The following is a 25,620-nucleotide window of genomic DNA, read 5'->3' as shown; positions in this document are numbered from 1 at the left end:
AGGCTGACCGCCCCCGAATTCTGCCCCTCCAACATGCAACCCAAGCTCTAGGCGGTTTGACAGCTCAACAGCCGTAAACTCTCTCTCTACGGCCGGCCGTACCTTTCCAGCTGTTCTCTTCCTCTCTACTTATTAATCGTGGCCGCTTCAGTATCAAAATCTTCGTGCAAACCACTCAGCCGTAAACGCCGGTTCAGCATTTCGAGCTGTCGCACGCCTCCGCAGTTGACTGTTCGAGCACCCGCCTGAGCTCACGACCCAAGTAGCAGCCTGAAGGTCCTCGGAGCTTCATGTCGAATCAATCTATTCTCCGGATCACTCGCGAGTTGAGCGAAATCCAGCGGGGATCTGATCTCTCCCTTGCAGTCGCCTGTCGTGATATCGACGTCCGGCATGTGCGGGCACTCATAATCGGCCCACCAGATACGCCGTACGAATTTGGCTTTTTTGAATTCGCTGTCAAGTTCACGCGAGACTACCCCACAAAGGCACCAAATGTGACGGCGATAACAACGAATGGTGGACGCACGCGCTTCAATCCCAACATCTACGCCGGAGGCAAGGTGTGCTTGTCAATTCTTGGGTGCGTAGAGCATGAGCATATGCTACCATGAATCGGTCTAATTGTGCTCCAGGACATGGCGGGGTGAGCGGGGCGAAGAGTGGTCGTCGGCACAAGGCCTTGAATCAATCCTCATTTCCATACAGAGCCTCATGTCTACAAACCCTTACGAGAACGAACCTGGCTTCGAAGACGCAAACTCCGACTATGACAAGAAGAACCAGGAGACATATGTCGCCAAGATTCGGCATGAGTCGCTGCGCGTATCTGTAATTGAGAGACTAGAAGAGTACTTGGGCATCCACCAGGATCGGCCTGGGGTGACGGTTTACAACGCCGAGGAGGACTATCAGTCAAGTCGAGAAGATGCACCATTCGAGCCATTCAAGGACCTCTGTAAGCGACGGTTCTTGTGGTACTATCAATCGTACCTGGCTCGCGCCGACGAGGCAGCCAAAAAGAACAAGGATGGAGATCGCTTCGAAAAGATGCCGTTCGAGGGTCCTGGCAACACGATGGAGGGTACTTTTCAATACACGGCCCTCCGCGAGCGCCTCGTCACGATATTTAAATCGCTCAACAAAGAGATGGAGGGCTGGGCTGTAGAGGGCATGTCCGCGGTTCACAAGGAGATGAGCATCGCCAGCAATCTCCAGCGTCAGTACGAGCAGATCGTGGAAAAGTACAAGAAGAATGACGCAGTCACTCTCGACCTGGATCTCGTGGATAAGAATCCTTTCGTGTGGCAACTGGTCCTGTTTGGTAGGCCCATGACGAACCTTGACGGCGGTATGTTCAGGATTATGCTTTACATCAGCCCGAGGTTTCCGGACGTGCTTCCACGCGTCAAGTTCGATACTCCAATCTTTCACCACCGCGTGTCGCCTGACGGGATCCTCTGCTACGATGCTACCCGCAAAGATGACATGCGTTCGCATATCGAGGCTATTATCGCTGCTATTGAGGAGGAATCACCTGCATATGATCCGAGGACCCTCGTCAACCTAGAAGCAGCTAAGCTGTTCTGGGGTGCTCCCGACGAGAAGAAGATCTATAATCGACGCTTAAGGCGTTCGGTACAGGATAGTGCCGAGTAAGTTTAGCCTCTGATCCCCTGCCCGGGTTCAACCATGCCTAGTCTGGCGATCACGGTAGTGGCATACGCAACCAGCCGATCGTGTCTGTTGTACGAATTGAGGGATACGGCTCCTATGCTAACACTCATGTAACAGGAACTGCTTTTGATAGAGCCGGGCAGCAGCTGGCGGTGGAATCATGATTTCAACAGCCCGACGGAATTAAGCATGATAGTAATTGATACCCCTGGCCTGACTTCTCTAAAAGGGTCTCACGGCTCGCATATTCGGCGTTATAGGTCTTTATGAGCATGGTATGGCACAAGTGCCTCATAGTATGGCGTTAATACATGATAGTCCCTTCGAGGTAGCTCATAGCACTGATTACGCTCTGAAGAAGCCTGACGTGATGCTCAACTATGTAGCCCAAACTTTGCTAAATTACCATTGGTGAGAAATGCGGGGGCCTTACCCCTGGGCGCGGAGACTAATCCACCGAGCTCTCCGCAAAACAATTCCGCATTGCACCTCACCCCAGTTACAACCAATTGCGCTACAGTTGCACCATATATCATGTCGAGTCTGGAGTCGATACCGTCACTAGGAAAGGTAGTGGTTGTCGGCGGATGTGGCTTCTTAGGCAGTCACATCGTCAGCTACATCGTCAAGCACCACCCTCAGACACGAGTCGCTGTCCTCGACCTCCGAACTAGTTCGAACCGCAATGCTAGTGCCAATGTCTCCTACCACGATGGCGATGTTACCGACGTTGCCTCTATGAAGGCCCTCTTTTCTCAACTTAAGCCAGACGCCGTCATTCACACTGCTTCTCCTCATTTCAATCTGGGGCCGGAAATTCTCGACAAAGTCAACGTACAAGGGACCAAGAACCTACTACAGGCGGCGCAAAATGCCGGAGTGAAAGCATTCGTATACACAAGCTCTGCGGGTGTCGTCCTCGATGCTGTGACAGAACTGGTCAATGCGGATGAGAGGTGGCCGCTTGTTACTGGAAAGGCACAGCCGGAATACTACACCACCACGAAGGTGAGAGATCAATTGAGAGCAGTACAAAGCTTTATGCTAATTTGACGTTTAGGCATACGCAGAAACAGCCGTGCTGGAAGCGAATCGCAAGCCAGAGAGCTTCCTAACCTGTGCCATCCGTCCGGCAGGCATCTTCGGCGAGGGCGACGTCCAGTTGCTTCCCAAAATGGTCTCTGCTTACCGCAAGGGACAGACCAAGTTCCAAGTTGGCGACAACAACAATCTTTTCGACTTCACCTACGTCGAAAACGTCGCCCACGGGCACCTCCTCGCCGTTGTTGCGCTCCTCAAAACGCACAAGATTCTCCCCACCGTACCCCTCGATACCGAGCGTGTGGATGGTGAAGCCTTCTTTGTCACGAATGGCGAGCCAGTATACTTCTGGGACTTTGCGCGCGCGGTGTGGCATGAAGCCGGCGACAGGCTACCATTGAAAAGCGTGTGGCACTTGAGCGCAGATGTGGCGTGGATGATCGGCACAGTTCTGGAATATACGTTCTGGGCGCTTGGAAAGACACCAAACCTGACCAGGGCGCAGGTTAGGTATAGTAGTATGAGCAAGTATCATAGTGTCAGTAAAGCTAGGCAGAGGCTGGGTTATGAGCCAATTGTTAGCCTGGATGAGGGAGTTAGAAGGGGTGTGAGGTACATTTTGGAACAGGAGGAGAAGGTGGGTCAGAAGAAGGGCCAGTAATGCTCAACAGCGTCGGTAGGCGGTTACATGGAGAAATAGTTCATCTGTCTCTAAGGCCTCTCCAACTCATCTCTCCGCTGTAGATATTGTAATCAAACATGCCACACGGCTTGGCTTGGCTTGGCTTGACTGCAGTTTTGTCGACTCTGATATGATATACAATTGCTTAGGGGTCTTGCGCCGGAGAGAAAAGTTGCTTATCTCGCCCAGGATATGCAATCTATATTCACATGTATTATGCACTCAATGACTTGATTATTGTTCACTGGGTGGTACCTACCTAGGTACGTCTCTGCACGTGCGGATAGTCTGCTCGAAGTGGTTAGATTTTCCAGCCCGGGTCCATTCCGGCGAAGCACAAAGTTCGCCTTGAACGACTTTCGCAACATATCCAACCCCCACCGTTATCCGGCCAGTATGGCGCGAAAACACCAAGTATGTCGCGCCCGGTTCTCCCCGATTCAGCATACGAAGCTCTCGGTCTATCCCCAAATACCATGAAAGACCTGATGAATCCGAAGCCGGCGAACGAGCCTACCGAGCCTGCTGCCCCGAACCTCCTCCAAAGTGACGAAGACAATGCACGGCCTCTGGCTCCGAACGAGACATGGATAACGCTATATGCCGAGCTACTGCTGCATATCCGGACCATCACTCTGTTCGCGTCTCTGCGCACAAATTATTCCCACGAGACAAGCGCGAAGCTATCTGCTGATGGAGCATACATCACCGTCTCGCATGAGGGCCAGTCTGCCACTATCCGTCTACCCATGAACGTCAAAGGAGAAGGCGATGCCACTCTCTCATTGCCATCGCAGCCGCCGAGCAAGGAGTTGACACTGCGCTTACAGATGGAAGAAAGAGAAGGAAGCGATCTGCTTGGAACACTGCGGGGCGAGGAGCGACAAGTGAATATCGTACCCTGGGACGGTGCATCGTTCAGCCAGATCCAATTCTTGGAAATCACCTGCAAGGGCTGTGAGAAAGTGATAGTACCGAGAGGCCAGGTGGGACAGTGGAGGGATTTGCCCAACGAAAACTGGGCCGAGATGATGGATTTTTGGCACTGCCATAAGCCTGATGAACATGATTTGCACGATGACATGCAAGAAGAGGTTGTCAAACGAAAAGGCTATGCAGCTGGTAATCGCTTGGAGGCAGTGAAAGGTGTAGGGTTTGTAAATCTCACAAGCTTTCTCCTGAAGCAACAGGACTGTGAGGGCGCCCAGGTAAGAGAACCCCTAACCTTGATATGGCCAACGCCGAATGTTCCGCTCCCAGAACACAAACGTCGCCGGGTGCAAAGAAGGCGATCTAGCCCTCCCCATGGCATTATCGTCGATACAACCGCCCCATAGCAATAGACTCATACACCATCTCACAGCACCGGACGGATCCTCTTCTCTTGGTTGATGGGTCGCCGGTGCTTGTGAGCGAGCGGCCTGGCGTTTCACTGTCTTTATACTCTTAGATCCTTGAGATTGGCAGGATAAAGCACAGGCAACATATCTACATGCTGAGTTCCTACTCATACCACGGCTCATGCTGACATTGCCTAGCTTGTTTCTGAAGAGTACGTAGGAAGGGATTCAATTGTATGCAAGCACTGTGCCCACACACTCGGTAGTCAAGACGAAGCCACCAATGGTTGGTGGATACATAAATGGAACACAGGTGTTGCGACTCCTCTTCGGCCAAGTTCACCCACCACATACACCATGCAAAGATGGATCGCAGCCCGCCTTCTCTATCTCATTGAGAATTTTGGTGTGCGCAAATTTCACATCCATCCTCTCACCCTCACCACGACTCCCTCGAGCGACCCATCGTGCACGCCTGACTCCCGAATATCAACACCATCGTTGCTCATTTGGGTGTTCACGCCGGACCTTCTCTTCTCATCCTCGGTCCCTTCACCGAATCGCCACGATCCTGTGCGCTCGATGAAAGTCTTCTACCAAAAGCAGACTTGGCAGCCGCTCAAGCCTGGTGAGCCAGAGAGTGCGACTGTCGAGGACGTGGAGTTCCCACAGGACTTGTATGAAGAGTTGGGGAAAGTGCTAGAAGAGAGTCAAGGATGGTTGCCGCCAACGACAAGAAGGTTTCAGGGATGGCATGTTGGGTTATTGCAACGGTTTGATGAGAATGATGTGTGGAAGGCTGAAGGTGGTAGACAATTAGTAGATACGTGACGAGAAACAAAAATCCCCTTGAGCCAATTACGTGACTGCACCCTACCTTGGTTCATCCCTTCCCAATGTTCCGAACACCTGGACATGGCGGAAGTGTTGCGTTCTTTCAAGGCGTATTAGTAGAAGTAACTCCCATACTACTCCCTCCCTCTACGACAACAGGTGCCCGGCCTGTGTATCGCAGCCCCGCAGCTCTCACATTGTAAGCGCCATTGTCCGACGTGTTGGACGTGTTTCTGGCCCCCACGGTTCCGGTGAGTGGATTACTGCACTCGCCCAATCGAACGGCATGTGCATACGTATGCTCGCACCCAGTATATCAAAGACACGGTGTTGTGCACATGGACGAACTCCGGGAAAGTCGGACAGGACACTGCACATTGTCGTGTGCGCATTCGTGCAAGAGAGGACTGGCCTTTTTTAACATGATTGACGCATTGGGCTGGGCTGGGCTGACCTGGCCTAACCGTCGGATCGTGGCAGAAGGAGCAGCGATGGATGGCGCAGGCCCCCTGCGTTCACCTCGACCTCTCACACAGCCTCGCAAGCCACCGACCGCCCTCATGCTCAAGCAGCAGGAACGGCTCATAGCGCGACGTCTGAGTGGACCAGACGACGCTACGAGTTGCTGACCGGAATTCTTATGAGTTTAGCCCCGTTGTGTCGGGAATGGATGGCGCGAGTCCTTTCAGGTGGCAACTTGCGGGAACAATGTGGTCGATGGGGGGGGGTTGTTTGGTTTGACCGCCCTTTGCAGCCCGTTTTTGGTGTGGTGACGGGCTTGTGGGCGAGCAAAAGGCGGCGGCGTCGTCGTCGTAGTCGTCGTCGCGCTTTCACTCCGCAACGCACATGCGCAAAACGACGGGGCGAGTTAGTGGGCGGTATTCCTCCACCCGCGTTGCGAATACGGGTTATCCATGGTCGAGGCTTAGCCTCCAGGCAGCAGTGCTTGGCGCTTCACGACGCGACTTCCTGTCACCGGCTGACAGCTCCAACGTTCCTTCTCTTTTCTCAATCCACTCCCCACCGCACCTTCCTCTCCTCCATCTCTGCATTCAATCTTGCGTCCTCAGGCTTTGCCCCCCCTCCTTCTGCACCCTTCTCCCCCGCCGCCCTTGGTATCATCTTTTGCCGCTCGTAGCCCGTCTTACTCCGATTGCTGCGCCTTCCTATATACTGCATCACTTCCCTCCCCCAGCACGACCAGAGAGGATTACCGCCGCGCGCCCTTCCCTCTGTCTCCCTCTGTCTCCCCACCTCTCTCTCTACATCTCTACCTCTCTCTCCGGCCAATTAGTCGACTGTTCTCCGCCCACTCCCCCCGGTCAATGAGACCGTCATCACGGGTTTTGCACAACCACTTCCGCTTGGTCCACAGGATCCCTCGGGCTCTGTGAACTATTCAGTCGCCGTGACTCATAACCTGAGGCCTCCTTCCCCAATACAAGCTCAACCGGAACCAGTCATAGCCAACATGTCTGCACCCCACGGCCAGAACTGCCACCCCCGCCGCCGTCCTATTAAGGGCCATGTCTCCCCTCTCAGCACCCATGGCATGCACCTTCGCAAGAGCGGCACCTTCTCATCACCCAAGTCATTGTCCAATGACCTCTGTGACCTGGAGAACCAACACTTTATGCCCCGACGGTCGCCAACAAGCACTGAGAGCCTTGAGGAGCTCCTCCAAGACTCCAGTGTCCGTCGTGTCGCCAACCTCCTAAAGGACTTTGACAAGAAGATTGCTGGGCACAGGGCGGCCTCTGCTACTGGTGCTAACATCCTCAACGATCCCGAGGTGCTTCCTGTACCAAGCTTTGTCCTTGACAACGCTACACTGGACAGCACGCCAATGGACATTGACTCCAAGCCATCTGTCGTCGAACAGAACCCCCACGAGCACGCTTCGGACAGCGGTCTGGGATCCAGCATCAGCGGGTCGAAATACGGTAAGGATGCATGGCAGCTACCCGTCTTGGACGCCCCACATGCTAACATACATAAAGACGACGCCTGCACCCGACGCTCCAGCGTCCGTGAGTCCATCAACACCTCTGTCAGCTCTACCCACTCTGCTGTCACGCGCTCCTTCTCCGCCTTGGGCGCATCCGAGGAAAAGCACACTCTTGGCGAGTACGCTTGCAAACAGATTCACGACACCATCATCAAGCCTATCCTTGCTGAGGAATCACTCAAGGACTTCCATCCCTTGATCAAAGACGTCCCACGACGCATAGGTGAGAAGAACATCTGCAATCTCCGTGATCTCGAAAAGACGCTCATCTTCCTGGCTCCTGTAAGTGGTATCCGTTATCTTTCTGAGCGTGCAAAAGCTTATTGCGTTTTCCGCGGGTTTAAGGAGCTTTCGGCTACAGCGACTTCGTACCTACGCTTTTGCGAACGATCAATTCAGCTTCTGCATACGACTGTCGAGTACCTCTCCGAACAAGACCAACGACTACCGTCCGACCGCCCGTACACTAACAACTACTTTCTCGACTTGATCGAACAGATCCGACGATACGCTGCAATCATGGCGGCCACACGACAAAAACAAGAGAAGGGCGAGGAGCTCGACGAGATGGACTACTCCCGGTATGATTACGCCGCCGCCTTCCTGTTCACGCGCTCGACTAATCAAGCAATCCATAGTGATGAAAAGGTCACACTGCGCGGCGGGCTCAGTCACAATGGCCGCCCTGTCGAGCTGGTCCGCGAGAAGAATGGCAAGGTTATGCCCATTGCTGAAGATGCTGAAAAAGCCTACAAAGGCTTGTCAAAGCGGGCCCTGTCCGACGATGACATGGATGACGACGAAGTCACGCGCTCCATGGCTCGTCGAAGGAAGTCGGAGAAGCCTGGAGATGTCATGCACGCCTGCCGTGACTGTAAGAAGGAGTTCAAGCGACCATGTGATCTGACCAAGCACGAGAAGACGCACTCCCGCCCTTGGAAGTGCACCGAGGAGAACTGCAAGTACTTCGATCTCGGCTGGCCGACCGAAAAGGAACGCGACAGGCACATGAACGATAAGCACTCGGCGGCCCCTGCGCAGCACAGGTGTCTCTATCCCCCATGCACCTACGCTTCGAAGCGAGAGTCGAACTGCAAGCAGCACATGGAGAAGGCACACGGATGGCAGTACGTTCGTTCGAAGAGCAACGGTCGCAAGAGGGCTTCTGCAAACAACGATCATAGCCCTACTACTCCACTCACTCCTTTCACTGGTACACCCCAGTCAGCAGTTCTAACTACCCCAATCACGCCCTTTGTTCCGTCGCCTCAAGTGCCCATGATCGATACTTTCGACTACTATGGTTTTGGGACTCCAGCCCTGAGCGTTCAGGGCTACCAGGACGACTTCCGCCGCGATTCAGTGACAACGGACGGATCTCACTTCACGTACTCGTCTGGACACTCACCCACTGAGCCAACGTCTTTTGATGATGCCGTGACCCCCGAAGACACCACCATCAATCATAACGTGGTCTTCAACCAATGTGGCTTGGGAGCAAACTTCAATACCGGCTTCCAGCAGCCAACGCCAGCCTTGAGCACTACGTTCGACTTTGAACCTCTCCCATTCACTTCCAACAGCGCCATGACCGCTGGTCTACCACACCTCTCGCCTATGGGTCAGCCTGACGTCACGCTCTTCTCGCCAGAGATGCATATGGATGAAGGCTTTGGTGACATGGACATGCAGACATTCAGTCGGCCAACTGAAGACTTCACCTTGTTTGACACGGCTCCGCCGAGCACTATGTCATTCAACAACACGGCAAACTTCTTCCCTGACTTCAATCAGGTTGGAGGACAATTTGACACGTTTTACGCTGAGCCTACCACTACGCTGGACGATTTGATGGGCAACAACTACGGAAACCCGCAGTAACCTGTGGGTTACATTGTATACGATGAAGCGAGCATTTGAATAGCCATTTCTCACATTTCTTGTTTCTCTACGGCAACCGCGCTACTGAGCTGGAGTTCTGGCATTGTTTTGTGAACAGCGAGGATGGACGATCCTGAAAGAGATGGAATTATGAATACGGACATGGATTATGATGCTTCTTCCCTCTGCTACTGGAGTGGTGCGACGGTCCCAACAGAACAGAAAATCCACAAAACAAATGGCCTTTGTTTGACGGGTTTTCTTTGCTGCAACTGATTTTGATCTCCCCCCTTCTCCTTCTTTTCCGTATGGAGTCCAAGGCTGTGGTTGAGATCATCAGATAGTGTATATTATAGAATACGAATAGTGTGGAGGAAGCTGATTGTGCCCTGAAACGTTGCTTCTGTGACTGTCTGTGACTCTTCTGTTGTGACTCTGTTGCGGAACCCTTGGGGATGTGTGACTCCAAGTCATGCTAGCGGAGGCTGCGCCACCCAAAACCATCAAGAACGACAGCTTTCACTAGTAGCGAACCGATTGACATCACAAGCATCCGCGTCAAGCGGCTTGATGGTGGGTGTTAGCGCGCTGCGAGCTTAGACCAATGGGACTAGGGAGTTGCATGGCTGTTTCAAGGGCCCGGGTTGCACACACTCGAGGCTGAGAACCCCCCTCTCACCATGCCGTCGCCGCCTTCTTGACTGCAACCTCTAATCTCGAGGCGGAGTCTGTCACTCCCTTGACAACCCTTCTTATCGCTCTCTACAGCATATTGTTAGGTCCCTTGTGGCCATTGCACTCTCTATAGGTTAGGTGACGCTGGTCGTGCCTGCCTCTATCGACTGTCCGTCCTTCCACGGTAATCGCGTCCTATCGAATTGAGCCGTTCTGTCTTGTATTTGTTTGTTTTTTTCTTGTTGGATCCTTGTTGTGAAGATGTTGGGTTTTCACAGAAGGACAAGGTCATTAATCCCGGTAAAGGACCTGGCCAAGTACGACAAGGTGTCTCTGGTTGAGGATGAGGAGGAATGGTATGATGAGGAAGAGATGGAGGTTGCCAGCGCCCCAGATGCTGTAGACAGGTCGCGTCAGAGACAAATGATGCTGGTGTACCTCGTCTTTCTCGCTGAAGCGTAAGTCACTCTCGTCCCATCCCATCCCCAACGGCACACTGTCCTAAAGTCTCAGCTAACCCTTATCGCGCAGCATCATGGCCTCGAGCCTTCAACCACAGCTTCAAATGCTCCTCTCCTCCTCTGACTACTGCGGAAACATTTCCACGTCCTATCTTCGAAGTATTCTCGATTGCGCATATACCTTTGGTCAAACCTCTGGCCTTTTCTGGGGCTACCTCGCCGATCGAATGGGACGAAGGCGCGTCACACTCCTCGGGCTATGGTCTATGTTGATTTGCTGCTTGAGCATGGGCTTCGCAACCAGCTTAGCCAGCTGTACGATATTCAGGTTCTTCGCAGGCATAGTCAGCTCAACAATCATGTGCACCAGTTTGACCATGATCGGAGATCTGAGCACAACGGCGGAGGAGAGGGCGAAGAATGTGGCTCGGTTACCGTTGATCTCGTTGTGTGGTTCTATGGGACCGCTCATGCAGGGCATGGTCTCGGAAAGCCTACAAGCGTATGGGATGGTGTGGGAGAAGTTCCCTATTCTAGGATCGGAGCTCGTTTGTGGAAGCCTGCTGTTTGCCATTGCGCTTACTGCGTCAATCATGCTCAAGGAGACTCTGCCGCTTCATTCCGACCGATTGGCAGACCCAGTGGACGTCGACTGTGAGAAGGCCGCTTTCCTCAGCCGCGAGTCCGAGGATACCACAATCACCCTTGTCGACTTCGCCCGACCGGAACCCATTACCATTGCCCAGTTTATGCAAGCGCCCTCACTTATTGTTCTCTTGTCCTCCTTCTGCCTCCTCTCCCTTCACGCTTCAAGCTTCGACGTTCTCCTGCCTCACCTTGGCCACAGCAGCACCCAACACGGCGGAATGGGCATTCCATGTGATTGGCTTAGCATCGTCGTCCTGGTGGTCCGCGGCATTGCCGCCGTAGCCATCTTCTACGCCATCCCTTTCGCCATGGAGAAGTATGGCGTCCTTAATCTCTACCGCTCTGTCTCTCTGCTTTTCCCAGCAATCTACGTCATCACGCCTCTCCTCACCCTTCTCGTAACCTGCTCTGGCTTGGCATCCATCGTTTCCGTCTTCTCCATCTTTAGCAAACATGTCCTTACTGGTGGCGCTTCCGTGCTCGTCGCTCTTCTTGTATTGAACACGACGCCTGATGCATTCTCCGCTGGTACTGTAGTCGGCATGATGCAAGTCGCCAGCCTCTTCAAAGCGTTCGCTGTCGCTGTCAGTGGCACGAGTTATTACTTCAGTGACGAACTCAGTCTTCAGACGACCAACCTGGCACTGTGGACGTGTCTTGCGCTGTTTGGCGTCTTCGGTGCTGGACTCGCGTGGTTTGTCAGGGAAAGACCGAGCGTAGAGAAAGACTTCCCAAGTGAGGTGCTTTGCTGGGAGACGTGCTTTGACGTGGATGCTGAGGAGCAGATGGAGTGACGGCAACGTGTGGATTCGACGTGGTTGTTGGAATCTCTGTTCAATATGTCTCAATATGTACTCACGGTGCAGCATCTGTGTTTTTCCTATGTGGTCTTGTTCTTTTACAATTTTCGTTGCGTCCGACTACATAGTACTTGTCATTCCTTGATGTATGAATAACCAACTCTGTCCTATATATCATTACAGAATGCTCGTTTCTTGTGCCCTCTAGGTGATGCAATGTTCGGTTGGCCCGTGAGAAGGAAGCATCCAGGCATTCATCATCTGAAACGCGCCGTTTCGGTCGTCCATCTGTGATACCAAGGTGGGGGGTGTCCGGGGCAACCTTTGTTGTGGCCTACCCGAGTGTGTTGCCCATGCGGTATTTTAGTGTTTCGTAGTGAGTGGTCTCCGCTTCTCGGTACCGGCATCTACTGCAAATCGTGGCTAGTCTGACGTTGAGAAGTGGGCAATGCGGGCGAGGCTAGATGTCGCATCAGCGGGATGCCCTGCCCCTGCATTAAAACAGTCGTAACCATACCATGAGCTCCAGGGTTGTTGCTGCTGGGGACCATAAGGGAGCCTGGTCCTGGTCCCTGGCTCTACCCTCATCCCTCCTTTCCACTTTCCTGCGCGCCCAAGGCAGTATTTGTTTACACACACCCCCCCATCTCCGTACCACCACCATTCCAACACCCCCGCCCTACCCACTCTCGCGACCCCATATCTATAAGCCAAGCAGCAGCTAGCAGTAACCAACTTCTATAGTCGCGTACGCGATGACGCTCCGCGACACGTATGCCGCTTTTCTGGCAACGCCCTCCACAGGCGCGCTCGCCGACAATGCCGCGCTGCACTACATCTCGACGCTCACCAGCATCCACGACGCCACAGCCATTATCAAGCACTTGTCTGTCCAGGAGAAGCTGCTGACGAAGACGAAGGAGAAGATTCTGGATGCGATAGAGGGCCATCGCGGCTTGAGTGTCGATGTGGAGACGACGATTGAGTTCAACAGCGGTGGCGGCGCCTATCTACCAGGCCTAGATGACAATTTCGTGGCAGATCGCATTGTCACGTTCCCAATGGTATCATAGCCCAGCCTACAGGTCTTTACACACTGCAGTACTAACCATGTTCTCAGGTCCACATGGTACACTTCGATCCCGCAGGAAAGATTACACAAATCCGCCAATACTGGGACCAGGGCTCCCTCCTCAGGCAACTCGACGTAATCGGCTCACGCTCCCGCAACTGGCCTATTCGCGACGGCAAGGAACAAAGCCGTCTGATCGCCTCGAGCTCGGCAGCAGCCGTGCAGCTCGAATCTGTGCCTTCCTCTCGCCCTTCGACGGCCGCTTCTCGAGGCGCAGACGATGTCTCCATCACCACCTCGCGCTCAAGAGGGTCGACGAACAACGCTCTGAACGACCCGCACGCGTCGCTATCACTCTTCCAACCTCGCGACATCAGCCAAGAGGAGCCGCGCAGCTCGCAGCCGACAGCGCCGCGCGTGCAGTCGGCGAAGCCTCCACCACGCGAATACTCTGAGCTATTTGTCGGGGAGAACACGACCTCACCTTCGCCCTCGCCGCAGAAGATCCCAGTCAAGGCAGGTGGTGGTAAGAATTACAAGGCCAATCGCCTTTTTGAAGAGACGGAGGACTCGTCGGCCACGCGTGTGCCCATGAGCGTAAAGACGAACGCTAAAAAGTACGACCACTTCGATTTTGGCGACGGCGAGGATACACCGAAGGTTCGAGAGACAGCTCGCGCGGCTACTCGAGGCAAGCATGAATCACACTGGGAATTTGAGGATTTCATGACGCCGCACAAGACGAAAGTCAAAACACAGCCGCAAGCTATGCGAAATTTTGGCTGGAGCGATGATGAGGTTGGTCCATTCTATCAGCTACAGATGCTAGAGGTTGATCCCTCGTCTCTGTGCTCTCCTCTTTGGGAACATATGCTGACATGCCTGCGCTACAGGAGGTCTCCCCGGTCCGCCGCCCAATCATCCACAAGGCGCGTCCTGATGCCGACGCACACTTTGACCTTGTCGACGACGGCACTCCTGAAGCACAGCGCAAGTCGGCTCCCACCAAAGGCAGCACCAGCAACAAGGGCCAGGGACTGTATGAGGATCATGTCACGCATACCACCGAAGAAGAACAAGACGTCAAGCGTCCGTTGAACGACGTAACAACAGCCGTCGAGAACAAGAACCGCTCCAAAGACTTTGGAGCCCACTGGGACATGACAGACGATAGCCCGGGACTTGGCAAAAAGGGCGCAGCCAAGAAACCCACTCACGAAACGCGAAAGGCGATGAACACGCACTGGGGCGAGTATCAAGATTCTCCAGAGAATAAGGGTATCAACATCGCAGGAAACGGAATGGGGGGGAGGAAGGGTACTGAGGCTGCCTGGTCGTTGTACGATGATAGCCCAACGAAGAAGGAGAATACGAATGCTGATCCGCGTGGAATGAAGAGTACGACGGACGCGTCAGGCGGGAAGCAGAATGGCGATTCATTCTGGGACTTTTAAATGGCAGTCGCGCTTGCTTTTGGCAACGACTGATCGATGAGCACGGCCTTCATGACGGCCGTCTGTTACGAGTTTACACGGCTTGGAGGGGACACATGGTCGTAGATACCTTCAACCTGTTGCGTCACGAGTCCATGTCCAAAATGTCTCATTCCCTTTTCAGTTTGCTCTCTTTGTTTTTTTTTTTTTTTTGGATGAAGTAGAAGGTCGAGTTGTAGGTGGTACGGTTTTCATCTGCGTTGCTGTATATAGTCTGCCAGCACCGAAGCCCGCGTACCAGATGTATGTATGGAGCCGTCATTCAAATATCTTCCTTCTTGCTACCGACACAGCCTGTCTTTTGACTCTGTCACTCTCGATGGCAAGATGATAAAATCTCGGACCATTCAGTATCTTATGCTCCAGCCCTGCCCTAGATATTGAAGACGTGATTGATTCAGTCGCCTTCGGCCCTTGTCAAGATAACCTCAAGCTCATCCCCTACCCTCCAGCTGTCGACATTCCCATCCCACGGCACAAACTTGACGTCTGCCTTTAGTCCCATCCTCTGCCTTTGTTCGTCCAAAAGCTTCGTCCTCATACTAGCCCATATAGCACGGAACGCTTCGCCCTCGCCTTCCCTCTCGCCCCCTTCGCCGTCTTCGAGCGCGTCGAACCAGACACCCTTGTCGCCCATGCGGTGGAGGTCATCGGCAGGATCCATAGAAGCCCAGATATCCCAAGGTAGATACTTTATGCGGACATGCTGCAATGTTGGGAGGAATGAGGAGGAGGAGGAGGAGGAGGAGGAGGAGGAGGAGGAAGGTGATTGGAGCATAAGTAACGCGTGGACGCAGACTTGCACCCAGTACCTGATCTTGAGAGGGAGTGCGTAGCCAGGCCGTGTGACGCTACGATTGTGGTGCGACTGCTTCGATATAAAGTACAATGGAATAGTGATAGTAGTGAGATTAAAGGTTGGGGAGGCGAGGTAGGAAAAGAGTGGCGTTACTTCCATTGATACGAGGAGGTCTAGTTTTGAGGCGATGTCTTCGGCTGAAGCCTCCTGGGCCGGTTCTCGCGACGGGTCTGTGAATGGGTAATGGTTCGCGAAGCCAAAGGGATCGTTTGAACTGGTCGGTTGAGTGGCGGTGGGTTGGCGGAAGGAAGGGTAGAGTGAAGTGTTGCAAGGTTCGTAGAAGTTGTCTTCGTAATGGCCGCCTTCGTGATCATACTCGTCGTAATGCCCGTTATACTGCGCACCGCGTACAAAGTCTACATCGACTTCAGCCTCATCGTGTTCCCAGTACCACTCATCTCTCCCTTGTTCCCTATCTGGCGGATACAGTTTCAGATTGGGGAATGTCACCCAGTCGAGTTCGATCTTCTTTATCCACTTCAACCATTGTCTACCCGGCCCATTCTGCTGCTCGATCCTTTCCAACAGCGTCTTGAGTACGAAGGGGCCGCAGCTGAGGAAAACGGTGTGGTTCTTGAAGAGGACTTCGAGAGCTTCTCGGGCTATTTGCCGGTTGAGGAGGAAGTATTCGTGATGGAGGACGAGGAGGATGGCAGCGGCAGAGGTCTTGAAGTATTTCAAATTCCTGCGTTCGATACGGAGGGCGCGCTCGCTGCGGTCGTCTTGGATATTATAGACTTGATTGTAGACCTAGAAACTGTCATTTCGTCGGTGTTCTTGAATATCAGAGAGTGGGGTGGAGGTATCTACCTCATCTCGAAGCTCGCGGGGAAGCTTCAGGAAGGGAAAGGCAGACTGCGTCAGCCGTGTATCGTTTAAATTTCCATTCTGCACGTCGACAAGAGCCGCACCAGGCGCAAACGACTCATAGCTGTCCATATTCGCTCGTCACAGCCGACGCGTCGTTTTCGTGTTGCTTGACCAAGCTCTCGCTTTTGCCCCGCAGGCAACCCACCCGACTTTCGTTCCCCGCCATGGACCGGGTTTGCACGTGACAATGTGCTTTTCATCCACCCCCGGGCCTCACCTACCTACGGGATAGTAAAAGCGGTGTAGCAGGCGAAAATGCTCCATTGGGCAGGAGCGAAAGAGGGATCATGTGAGCAGGCCGAATGTGCCTTTGTAATGTCCTTTGTGCATAGTGTGTGTGTGCCCTTGCCCACGCAATCCTCTCGCGACCTTCGCGACTATGAGAACCGTGGATGCAAATTGTGGAGAAATACCGAACCGTTCCAGATCTGCCATGAGGCTGGCCACTCTGGAGCCGGGGGAAAAGAAGGTTCGAAACGTTATTGCCAAGTCTAAATAATGTCTAATGCGCATTGAGGTCATGGCCGAGCTGAAGTGTGTGGTTATTACTCAAATCACCGTACCAGACTACCAGTACAGGGAGCCACATGTTTGCCCAATGCGTAGATGATCGTTACCACGTTGAGCATTTTTGTGAGGCCACAGTTGCGTTGCTAGTTTCTGCTTACATGTGACTCTGAGCAAGCCTACAGGGAGGCAAAGGCTTCCGGGGGTGCGAGACTCCCGCCGTACCTTTCCAGCTTTAGTTTCTACCTAATACCTAGGTAATAAGCCGACCCGAGAGTCTTTTCCCGCGATGCCACTGTTTTGTTTTGTTTGGTCGATTAATGCATCACAACAGAGCTGGGAGATGCGTCTGCCGAAGATTTGGTGTTCCCAGTCGACCAAGGTTGAGCGCGTAATGACCTGGCCGGGTTAGTATTGCAGTTGTGACACGGTCAAAGCCCCCCCCCCCCAACAGTTCCACCTATGAACGGTTGCCGACTGCTGGCAGGTTGACGCGTCGGCGCACGACATGAGTGCTTCGCTTTGTGTCTTGAAGTGAGACAGTGTACTGATGAGATAACGTGTCGTCTTGCTATGACACCAAAGGTGGGTTCGATGCTGCAGGTTGGATGGTGGCTTGGATCGGAGAACAAGAGTTGAAAGGTATGCCCAATCTCCATGATGCTTGACCCTACCGCAAGTACAGCAGCTTGTGTGCACTGACGACCGTTATATCTCACTGCACAGCCATGTCGTGTTCCTGGCTAATGCCTCGAGATGTGCAGGGCGGCGTGGGACAAACTAGGAGCCTAGAAACGACCATGACGACATGATATAGAAACGAAATTGGTGCTCAGCGCGAGCAAAGTGCTGGCAAGACCATGGACCCTCGATGGGAAGGTCGACCACAGAGCGCACTGCGGGTGTACTGGCGACGGTTGAGCGGCCTGTGTTGCGTGTTGCACCAAAGACTCTGGAGCACAGAACATGCATTGGCACCTGACACAAGACGGTTGCTTTCAGAGACCTGGTTGTTGGGTTTGCGTCTGGTTGCACCGCCCAGGTCGAGTACAGTGTGAGGAGGCAGGTTTGGTGGCAACATTCGGCAACCAGGCCATGTGCGTGTGGTTGATTTGTACCAAGCTCGAGCCAAGCGACTGGATAACGAGCGAAGCGTTGCGGAGTGGAAGCAGCATAGTCGGCGGAAAAGAATTGTTTGTTTGGGACCTTTGGAATTGATGCTGTAATTGGGAGGAGAGGGGGGAGCTCAGCCGTCCATTTGTGTAACCAAGTGACCCAAGCACAAAAGTCTCCAGGCTTTGTCTCAGATGATAGCATGCTATTCAGGGCGGCTAAACATCAACAAGAGAGCTGGGAACCATGTATGGTTTTGGCATGGCTGGAAAGGTCCAATAACGCCTTGGCAAGAGCTTCCCCGTTTATTTGCCCTGGCTTTGGTCCAAGGTAGGTCATGCGAAGGTGACTTTGAGAGGTTGTGTTACTCCCTGGCAACCAAGACGCGAAGCAGCCGACAAAGTGTGTGGCATGACATGATTTTAGATTGTTGCCTTTGTGCAGAACATGGCGGGGACACTTTTCTTGTCACGGGGTTATTGGGGGAATGTTTATTTCATGGTACCCGTGTATTGAGGATGCATCATGGTACCCGTCCGTCGAGGAGGAAGCTTTCCGGTTCTGCCCCACGAGACACGAAACGGAACAAAGGATAGCTAGAGAGAGAAAAGGCAACTTGTAACGAGGGGGGTGGGGCCCATTCCGGGCCCGGAGAGGATGCAAGCGGCCATGAGGGATCGTCGGCGGAAGAGGGCTGCAAGCGCACAGAGTGCAGCGCAGTGCAGCGCAGTGCTTTATGCTCTGCCCTCTCGCCGCTTGGGCAGTTGGGCAGGAGGGCGTCGAAAGGAGGGCGTCGAAGGAGAGAGAGAGAGAGTCGAACGAGTTCGCGGCCCTCGTGGCGGCGTGTAGTGTTGCAGCGGGCGGCGGGCTAAGCCAGCAGTCGACGCCTAGTTTGGCTAACGCAACATCTCGGGGAAACCAGATGGCTACAAGTGCACTTCTACCTTAATTTTGCCGTAGACGACGACTGACGACGGCCGCAGAGTGTGCAGCTAGCCGCCGCTAGAGAGGCTGGTTGAGATACACGAGGCCTCGATTGAACGATTTCCCACGTGCGCCCCGGCTGAGCGCTGGGCGGCTGCATCCTCATTAATTGGCTCCCTCGCTGGGCCCTGCGCATATCCATCGTCTTCGCCCCGTCCGTTCCCCAACGTACCTCGACGAACGACTCGACCACTACAGTACTGTACTGTACTGTACGGACGACCAGTGTCCCTCCCGAGCGTCGCACACACGTCCAGACCGCCGCCCGCTCGCTGCTTTGCCCCAGTCGTGTCGCCATCAAGCCCGTTGTGCTCCCCCTCCGCGCCCTTGGGACTGCTTGGGCCCGTCTATGCAAGGCACGTCGACCTGCACCACCCCCATTCATTCATTCATTCATTCATTCAATCGTCCATCCATCCATCCATCCATCCATACATTCGTTCGTTCATTCAGCCAGCCAGCCAGCCAGCCAGCCAGCCAGCCTCCCTCTGCCTTTTTGTTCCGTTTAGACTTCCTCCAGTCTGCACTCGTACTCGGCCTCGAACTGCTGCCCTCTCCATCCCATCTAAACGCGGCCGTGGCCCACTGTGCAGCCACGTCCTCTTTGGCTGCCACCACGCTGCGAGCTCCATGGTAGCTTGGCCCTCGGCGGCACGCCCATCTCTTGTTTGGCCTGGTGCTGCTGCTGCCCGCCAAAAGAGGTGCCCTGGAAATCGTCATCGCCGAGCTTGGCTGCTAGTAGCAAGCATAGACTGGACCTGCACCCGTCGACTGCACGCCTCGCCCTCGCCCTCACCCTCGCCCTCGCGCATCGCGCCTTCCTCTGGACAGTCGAGAGCTACCTTGGCACTGGCCCTTCTGTCTCCTCCTCCTCCTCCTCTTCCTCCTCCTTCTTCTTCTACTTCTTCTTCTTCTGCTGCTTCTGCTGCTTCTTACTAGAGAGGAGCAACCGCAGTCCTCGTGCGCCCTCAACCACCTTACCCCGACTGCCTGCCTACCCCATCCCTCTGCATCACCTGCAGCTGCATTCTCTCCCTCCCACCCCACGCTTGCTGTCATTCTTCCACCCCAGAATCTCCACCCTCTTTTTATTCCTCCCAGTTCTCAATTCCACCTTCTACTACTGCCAACGCATTACCGGCCTATCACGCTGCGACCACCCCTCGTCTTGCCCCACCTCATTGGCTAGCCACCCCTTTCACTGGCGCGACTCTGCATCACCCACCCGCAGCCCCAACGCTCCAACGACCAAACGTCGTTCTTGGGCTGAAGGCTGTGTGCAAGACCCACGCACCTCATCTCGCTACTACCATGGATACTGTCTCTCATCAACGGCACCCAGCACCCGGCACCGTGTCGCAAGGACAGGCACTCCCATCCATCGCCTCCCTCACCAGTACCCTCTCCCCGTCTGAGCAGAGCCCCCTTCGCCTCAGACAGCAGTCTGAAGCTCGCGAGGTCCGCGATTCAGGCAATTGGTCCATCTCTCAAAGCAAGCGTCAGTCTCCTAATATCGCCTCTCCTCCCCACACCCACACCCTCACTTAAACTAGTCTAATTGATCCCTTCTAACATGCACCCCCTCAGACTCATCTACTGTCTCCCAAGGTATGGGTTTGCAGCTACAAACGCTTCTTAACCCCTCTGAAGAGCTGCCATCCCGCAACTCGATCCCTGAAACCCCTTCTTCGGCTAGATACCCCTCTGGCCTCTCCCAGTCATCTCAGGTATGCACCCATCTGCCTGCCCTTCTCCCCGCCATGGAGACACGCTGACGTAACGCTAGTCTAATGCTCTCCCATCGCTCAATCAGGGGTTCGATAACCGGCTGAGCTTTGAAGCCGGCTCGCATTTTGATTCTCGACGCAGCAGTGTTGACAGCCGGATGAACGCTGGAATGAACCATCTTGCCATCAGCCCGTCTTCACCATATGACAGCCAAAATGCCTCTCGAGTCTCGCTTGTTTCGAACCTCCAGCAACAACGAGGAATAACGCACCTCGACACACGCCCCAATGGCGCCTCGCCCTTGTCGCCCATGAGCCGCAATGGCCCGCGTGCCAACCACCCTCCACGACGTGCTCCCGTCATCAATCCGAATCCGCGAAGCGTATCGGGCATGCCAGACCCCATGGCTGCTGCCCCAACCAAGGGCTATGCCTGGGCTTTCCCGGATGAGCCCGAACTAGACGACAAAAGGGTATCTAGCAGTGGTGAGTCAAGTATAGAACGCTCAACGCTCCCATCGCGCCAAAACAGTTTTGCCACATCTGTCAATAGTAGCATCTTTACCACAGACTCCAAACTTCCCTCTGGACAACAGCGATTAGACGATGGCACGCATCCCTATTCTTACCTTTCGACCAGCGTACTGACTATCCGTAGATATACAAAGCACCCACCACCACTCTATGCAACATCGCAGCGTTACGAGCTTGCAGGGTATGAATCACGCGGATGCTTTATCTCCCGGCAGTGGAAACTACAGTCGCACTCCCGAGCTGCGGATCAGCCACAAGATGGCTGAAAGGAAGCGAAGAAGCGAGATGAAGAACCTCTTCGATGAATTGAACAACATCCTGCCCAACTCTCCTGGCAGCAAATCCAGCAAGTGGGAGATTCTGACCAAAGGTAACTTGACTCCTTATCCTTCGTTCTTATTTGCGCTAATCCAGGCCAGCCATTGAGTATATCAAGAACCTTGGCAGAGCACATGAAGCCGCCCGCGCGGAAAATGCTCGCCTGCGACCAGACGCTGAATTCTGTCGACGAGCGCAAGAGGAGAACGAACTACTGCGCAACGAGTTGGCCGCTGTCTGGAACGCTCTTCGCCGGGTTGATCCCGCCAGTCCGCACGTCTATGGGAGCATGACGGGCATGCTTGCGCAGCAACAAGGCGCCACACCTGCATCCACAAACAACGTGCTACCGCCATTGCAGCAGCAACAACAACAACAAGCTCCACCACAGCCACAGCCGACTCAATGGGGAGCACCGGCTCCCACTGCTATGCAAGGTGTCGAATTTGGTGGCATTCGACCGTACGAGCACCCTCATCGTTAAAAAAACGACACACCCGTTATGCTTCGATGTTCATCGTTGTTTTCTTCGCCCATCGTTCTGTGTACAACTACATTGCCAGCATTTTCACGATTTACGGATATTGTTTTATATATAGCAGCCTCGATATCCAGCTACGACACTAATTCCTTCTGTAGCCGCTGCGTTTGCCGCAGCTGCTTCAGATGTATACGTGGTCATTTCCTTTGTTTTGGTGAGGGACGAGCTTTTGGGTGGGACTGATGGGGGAGGGATTTTTTTTGGGGGCGGCTAAGAAGGATCAATTCTCGTGTCATGACTTTGACCTTGGAGATTCGCGTGTCCTCTGGCACGTTAGTCACTCCTAAGCAGCGGCGTCTGTTTAGCCAACTTCATGTTGTGCTCAAAATTCTCCACATAATAGCCACTTGACGAGATCCCAGCGACTCTTACATCTCCGACATGCTTCGCGGATCTTTTCGTTCGCTTACACCAGGTTGGCGGCGCTTTGCGGGGTGGTTCATACCCATTGGACGAATCATGGGAGGTATTTTCTGGAAAAGCATATTCTCTTTCATCGAGAGACAAGGCGGCATGTATTCACCGTGTTTGAGCATGGTATCACGGAAGCGTAGGGAGGGTCTCACTAGATGCCGCGACCTCGGTCTCGTGCACGTGGATATGTACGGCATATTTCCTTAGTTCACGTTTGTTCTGGCACGTTAGATTTGCATGACGCGTTTCTATGCGTATACAGCATTAGTACCAGCATTTAGTACCAGCAAAATTAAGCATAGCCAGCCACAATCATGTCGATCAGATCTACATGAATTTTCAGGATCTACCTGCCATATTCAACGATTCGCTAGCAGCCACAATGCCATTTATCTAATCCAAACTTTGATTTGGCTCATGTTATGTGGGTTTGTTTTCCTCTGCACAAAGCGACAAGCCCTCACGAGAGGAAGGTGGTGATGATCGCTGATAGGTGTGAAGATACACGGTCGAGAGGTGAAGTCCAAGGACCTATCCGGTCGATTGGAGAGTCGGTTTTGTTGGGTTGCTGGGTGTGCCAACGACCGCTGCCCTGGGAGAGGCATAGAAAGCTGGGTACTGGCAACAGCCAATTTCGGTCCTGATCCGATACTCCTTCGAACCCACAATCCAGGTAACGTAAGCCAAGCCCCGACTAGTCAGGATTTCCAAAGAATTCGTTGGACATGCAGTAGATAGCCACTCCCTTACCAGCACATACACCTAGTTTCACCACTACATGCAACCGTTTCGTTTCCATATGAATCATGTCCTTTTAACCTTGATAATTATCACACCCAAAAACCCAGTGGCCCCAACCAAGTAAAACCACCCCTTGAGACAAAGTAGGGCATAGTCCCAAGCACATGTTTTTACGCTATTCTACTAAGAGAATGTAACATAATAAGGAGACATTATTCGGTAGATAAAGGCAATGAGATTGGTCACGCGAACATCACAGGACCATGGGATTAAAGGATATAAAGAGACATCATTGTACATACGTGAGACTTAACTAACCATAAGACCCGTCCTAGTGTAGAGCGAGTGAAATGGAGAGATGAATGAAACACAACTTTTAACCGTAATGCGCCGTTCCCATAATAAGAGAATGTTGTAGCATCATCAGCAGATAGCTGAAGCCCAAATCCAAACATCATGACCATATGGCATCATACGGTGTGGCTCGTTACTTACTATTCCACGCGATCAAGACAAGACACACGAAATGCATGCTAGGGAAGCAAGACCATGGGAGAGACGTTTAGTCAAAGGACTTCTTGGAGCCCGCGAAGTCGCCGAAGCCGCCACGGTTGAAGCTTCCACCGCGACCGCCTCCACGACCTCCTCCACGACCGCCACCGAATCCACGGCCACCTCCACGGCCACCGCCGCGTCCGCCACGATCACCGAAGCCTCCACGGCCGCCGCCGCGACCGCCACCGCGACCACCACCGAAGCCGCCACCGCGTCCGCCGCCGCCGTTGTCCTCACGAGCAGCAGCGTAGTCGATGCGGATGTTGCGACCGGCAATATCCTGGCCGTTCAAGGCCTCAAGAGCGGCAGTAGCCTCATCTTGAGAACTGAAGTCGACGTATCCGAAGCCCTTGAGCGAGCCAGTGTCACGGTCGGTAGGCAGAGAGACACGGGTGATGTTGCCGTATTCGGCAAAGATCTCCTGGACGGCGTCGTTGGTGCAATCGAATGACAGGTTGCCGAGGAACAAGGTGTTGCTGGGAGCGCTACGCTTATCGCCATAACGGCCGGCACGGTCGTTGGTCTTGCCCGCGTCAGGCTTCTGGCGAGGGGTGCTGAAGTCGACGTTCAACTGGCGACCGTCAAGCTCGTACTGGTGCATCTCGGCCTGAGCCTTGGCAGCATCAGCAGCATCAGCAAACTCAACATAGCCGAATCTGTTACTGTCAGCAAGGCGCAAAAGCATGATAGGAGCGACAAGACGCACCCTTTGGCACGGCCGGTGTCACGGTCAGTGATGACACGGCAGCCGATGATCTCGCCGAAGCCCTCGAACTCGCGGCGGAGCCAGTCCTCGTCAATGTTCCAGCTCATGTTGCCGACGAAAAGGTTCTTGATACCCTCGCCAGCGGCGGGAGCATCAGTCTTGGTCTTCTTGACAGCCGGCTCAGCAGCGGCCTCGGCCTTGCGCTTCTTGGAAGGAGCCTCCTCCTCGCTCGCGGCAGAGTCGGAATCAGAGTCGTCCGAGTCGGAGTCAGAAGCCTGCGATGGTTAGCATAGTCAAGGCTAGGACAAGGACAAAAAGTAGACGTACCTCGGCCTTGTCAGCCTTTGCAGCAGGCTTGTCCTCGTCAGACGCGCTGCTGTCGGAGTCGCTGGCAGAATCGCTAGACTCGGCATCTTTGGTGGCGCCGTTAGCCTTGGCCTTGGTGGCGGGCTTCTCCTCCTCGCTCTCACTATCGCTGTCGTCCTCGCTGCTGTCAGACGAGTCAGAATCGGAGTCGGCTTTAGCAGCAGCCTTGGGAGCAGCCTTGGCAGGAGTCTTCTTCTCGACGACCTCCTCCTCGCTACTGCTGGCGGAGGACTCGTCGTCGCTCTCGCTCTCGCTCTCGCTGGACTCAGACTCAGGCTCCGGGGTAGGAGCCTTCTTCGTCTTCTTCTTGTCCTTGACACCGGAGGCAACTGACTTTGCAATATCCTTGCTCTTCGACTTGGGTGTCTGTGCAGGCTTGGTAACGCGACCGGCCTTGACGCTCGAAAGCTCAGCCTTCTTGTCCTTCTTGGACGACTTGTCGGTAACCTTGGTCTTGGACATGATGACGGTAGAGTACTCGATCTATTACGTATCAGTATTGTGCGACTAGCGACAGGGTGCCCGTGTTGATGCGACGGCAAAAGGAAAGGGGAGAGTAAACGAGCAACATGTCGTCGCGCATGCGCCGACTCTCGAGGGAGAGTCGTGTGCGCCAAAAGCCTGCGTCGTCTGGATGTCTCAAATTGCGAAAAGCCCCCTGGTATCTCTCGAGACCGCGCGAGGCGGATGTCCCTCAAGCCCACGAAAAGCCCACAAGAGCCCACAGAAAAACTGGCTTCAAGGCACCGTGTTCCCACAAGAGCCGAGAAGCC

At 53.9% G+C, this 25,620-nt stretch overlaps 10 protein-coding genes across 10 annotated transcripts; 7 read left to right on the top strand and 3 right to left on the bottom strand.

Moving 5' to 3' along the window:
• Nucleotides 1-41: 41 nt before the first annotated feature.
• K460DRAFT_371874 (UBC-like protein) lies at nucleotides 42-2,047 on the top strand. The gene is made up of 3 exons (XM_040934443.1): nucleotides 42-583; nucleotides 636-1,655; nucleotides 1,795-2,047. Exons 1-3 carry the CDS (start codon nucleotides 291-293, stop codon nucleotides 1,805-1,807), a joined length of 1,326 nt encoding a protein of 441 aa, XP_040782481.1. The 5' UTR covers nucleotides 42-290; the 3' UTR covers nucleotides 1,808-2,047.
• Nucleotides 2,048-2,211: 164 nt separating this feature from the next.
• K460DRAFT_411235 (C-3 sterol dehydrogenase/C-4 decarboxylase family protein) lies at nucleotides 2,212-3,379 on the top strand (the record flags this gene model as incomplete). The annotated part of the gene is made up of 2 exons (XM_040937466.1): nucleotides 2,212-2,685; nucleotides 2,738-3,379. 2 exons carry the CDS (start codon nucleotides 2,212-2,214, stop codon nucleotides 3,377-3,379), a joined length of 1,116 nt encoding a protein of 371 aa, XP_040782480.1.
• Nucleotides 3,380-3,786: 407 nt separating this feature from the next.
• Nucleotides 3,787-5,943, top strand: K460DRAFT_349397 (uncharacterized protein). The gene is made up of 2 exons (XM_040931423.1): nucleotides 3,787-4,608; nucleotides 4,939-5,943. The coding sequence occupies exons 1-2, from the start codon at nucleotides 3,817-3,819 to the stop codon at nucleotides 5,569-5,571; spliced, it is 1,425 nt and encodes a 474-aa protein (XP_040782479.1). The 5' UTR covers nucleotides 3,787-3,816; the 3' UTR covers nucleotides 5,572-5,943.
• Nucleotides 5,944-6,667: 724 nt separating this feature from the next.
• K460DRAFT_371866 (zinc finger transcription factor ace1) lies at nucleotides 6,668-9,855 on the top strand. The gene is made up of 4 exons (XM_040934442.1): nucleotides 6,668-7,517; nucleotides 7,575-7,864; nucleotides 7,928-8,163; nucleotides 8,221-9,855. The coding sequence occupies exons 1-4, from the start codon at nucleotides 7,046-7,048 to the stop codon at nucleotides 9,461-9,463; spliced, it is 2,241 nt and encodes a 746-aa protein (XP_040782478.1). The 5' UTR covers nucleotides 6,668-7,045; the 3' UTR covers nucleotides 9,464-9,855.
• Nucleotides 9,856-10,399: 544 nt separating this feature from the next.
• K460DRAFT_297432 (MFS general substrate transporter) lies at nucleotides 10,400-12,041 on the top strand (the record flags this gene model as incomplete). Its single annotated transcript, XM_040929710.1, has 2 exons — nucleotides 10,400-10,596; nucleotides 10,670-12,041. 2 exons carry the CDS (start codon nucleotides 10,400-10,402, stop codon nucleotides 12,039-12,041), a joined length of 1,569 nt encoding a protein of 522 aa, XP_040782477.1.
• A 417-nt stretch (nucleotides 12,042-12,458) lies between these two features.
• Nucleotides 12,459-14,742, top strand: K460DRAFT_371864 (uncharacterized protein). Its single transcript, XM_040934441.1, has 3 exons — nucleotides 12,459-13,111; nucleotides 13,168-13,917; nucleotides 14,013-14,742. Exons 1-3 carry the CDS (start codon nucleotides 12,803-12,805, stop codon nucleotides 14,571-14,573), a joined length of 1,620 nt encoding a protein of 539 aa, XP_040782476.1. The 5' UTR covers nucleotides 12,459-12,802; the 3' UTR covers nucleotides 14,574-14,742.
• Nucleotides 14,743-15,009: 267 nt separating this feature from the next.
• Nucleotides 15,010-16,410, bottom strand: K460DRAFT_297244 (uncharacterized protein; the record flags this gene model as incomplete). The annotated part of the gene is made up of 2 exons (XM_040929693.1): nucleotides 15,010-16,221; nucleotides 16,282-16,410. 2 exons carry the CDS (start codon nucleotides 16,408-16,410, stop codon nucleotides 15,010-15,012), a joined length of 1,341 nt encoding a protein of 446 aa, XP_040782475.1.
• Nucleotides 16,411-18,484: 2,074 nt separating this feature from the next.
• Nucleotides 18,485-19,665, bottom strand: K460DRAFT_360296 (uncharacterized protein; the record flags this gene model as incomplete). The annotated part of the gene is made up of 3 exons (XM_040932258.1): nucleotides 18,485-18,829; nucleotides 19,014-19,292; nucleotides 19,381-19,665. 3 exons carry the CDS (start codon nucleotides 19,663-19,665, stop codon nucleotides 18,485-18,487), a joined length of 909 nt encoding a protein of 302 aa, XP_040782474.1.
• Nucleotides 19,666-20,256: 591 nt separating this feature from the next.
• Nucleotides 20,257-22,008, top strand: K460DRAFT_381418 (uncharacterized protein; the record flags this gene model as incomplete). Its single annotated transcript, XM_040935352.1, has 5 exons — nucleotides 20,257-20,443; nucleotides 20,533-20,672; nucleotides 20,732-21,281; nucleotides 21,331-21,576; nucleotides 21,626-22,008. The coding sequence occupies 5 exons, from the start codon at nucleotides 20,257-20,259 to the stop codon at nucleotides 22,006-22,008; spliced, it is 1,506 nt and encodes a 501-aa protein (XP_040782473.1).
• Nucleotides 22,009-23,782: 1,774 nt separating this feature from the next.
• Nucleotides 23,783-25,309, bottom strand: K460DRAFT_381417 (RNA-binding domain-containing protein; the record flags this gene model as incomplete). Its single annotated transcript, XM_040935351.1, has 3 exons — nucleotides 23,783-24,431; nucleotides 24,482-24,756; nucleotides 24,809-25,309. 3 exons carry the CDS (start codon nucleotides 25,307-25,309, stop codon nucleotides 23,783-23,785), a joined length of 1,425 nt encoding a protein of 474 aa, XP_040782472.1.
• Between the last annotated feature and the right edge of the window lie 311 nt (nucleotides 25,310-25,620).

The sequence above is a fragment of the Cucurbitaria berberidis genome (assembly GCF_010015615.1).
Source record: "Cucurbitaria berberidis CBS 394.84 unplaced genomic scaffold K460scaffold_8, whole genome shotgun sequence".
In the NCBI taxonomy this organism is placed as follows: Eukaryota; Fungi; Ascomycota; class Dothideomycetes; order Pleosporales; family Cucurbitariaceae; genus Cucurbitaria; species Cucurbitaria berberidis.
This window is presented reverse-complemented; position numbering and strand designations above follow the sequence as displayed.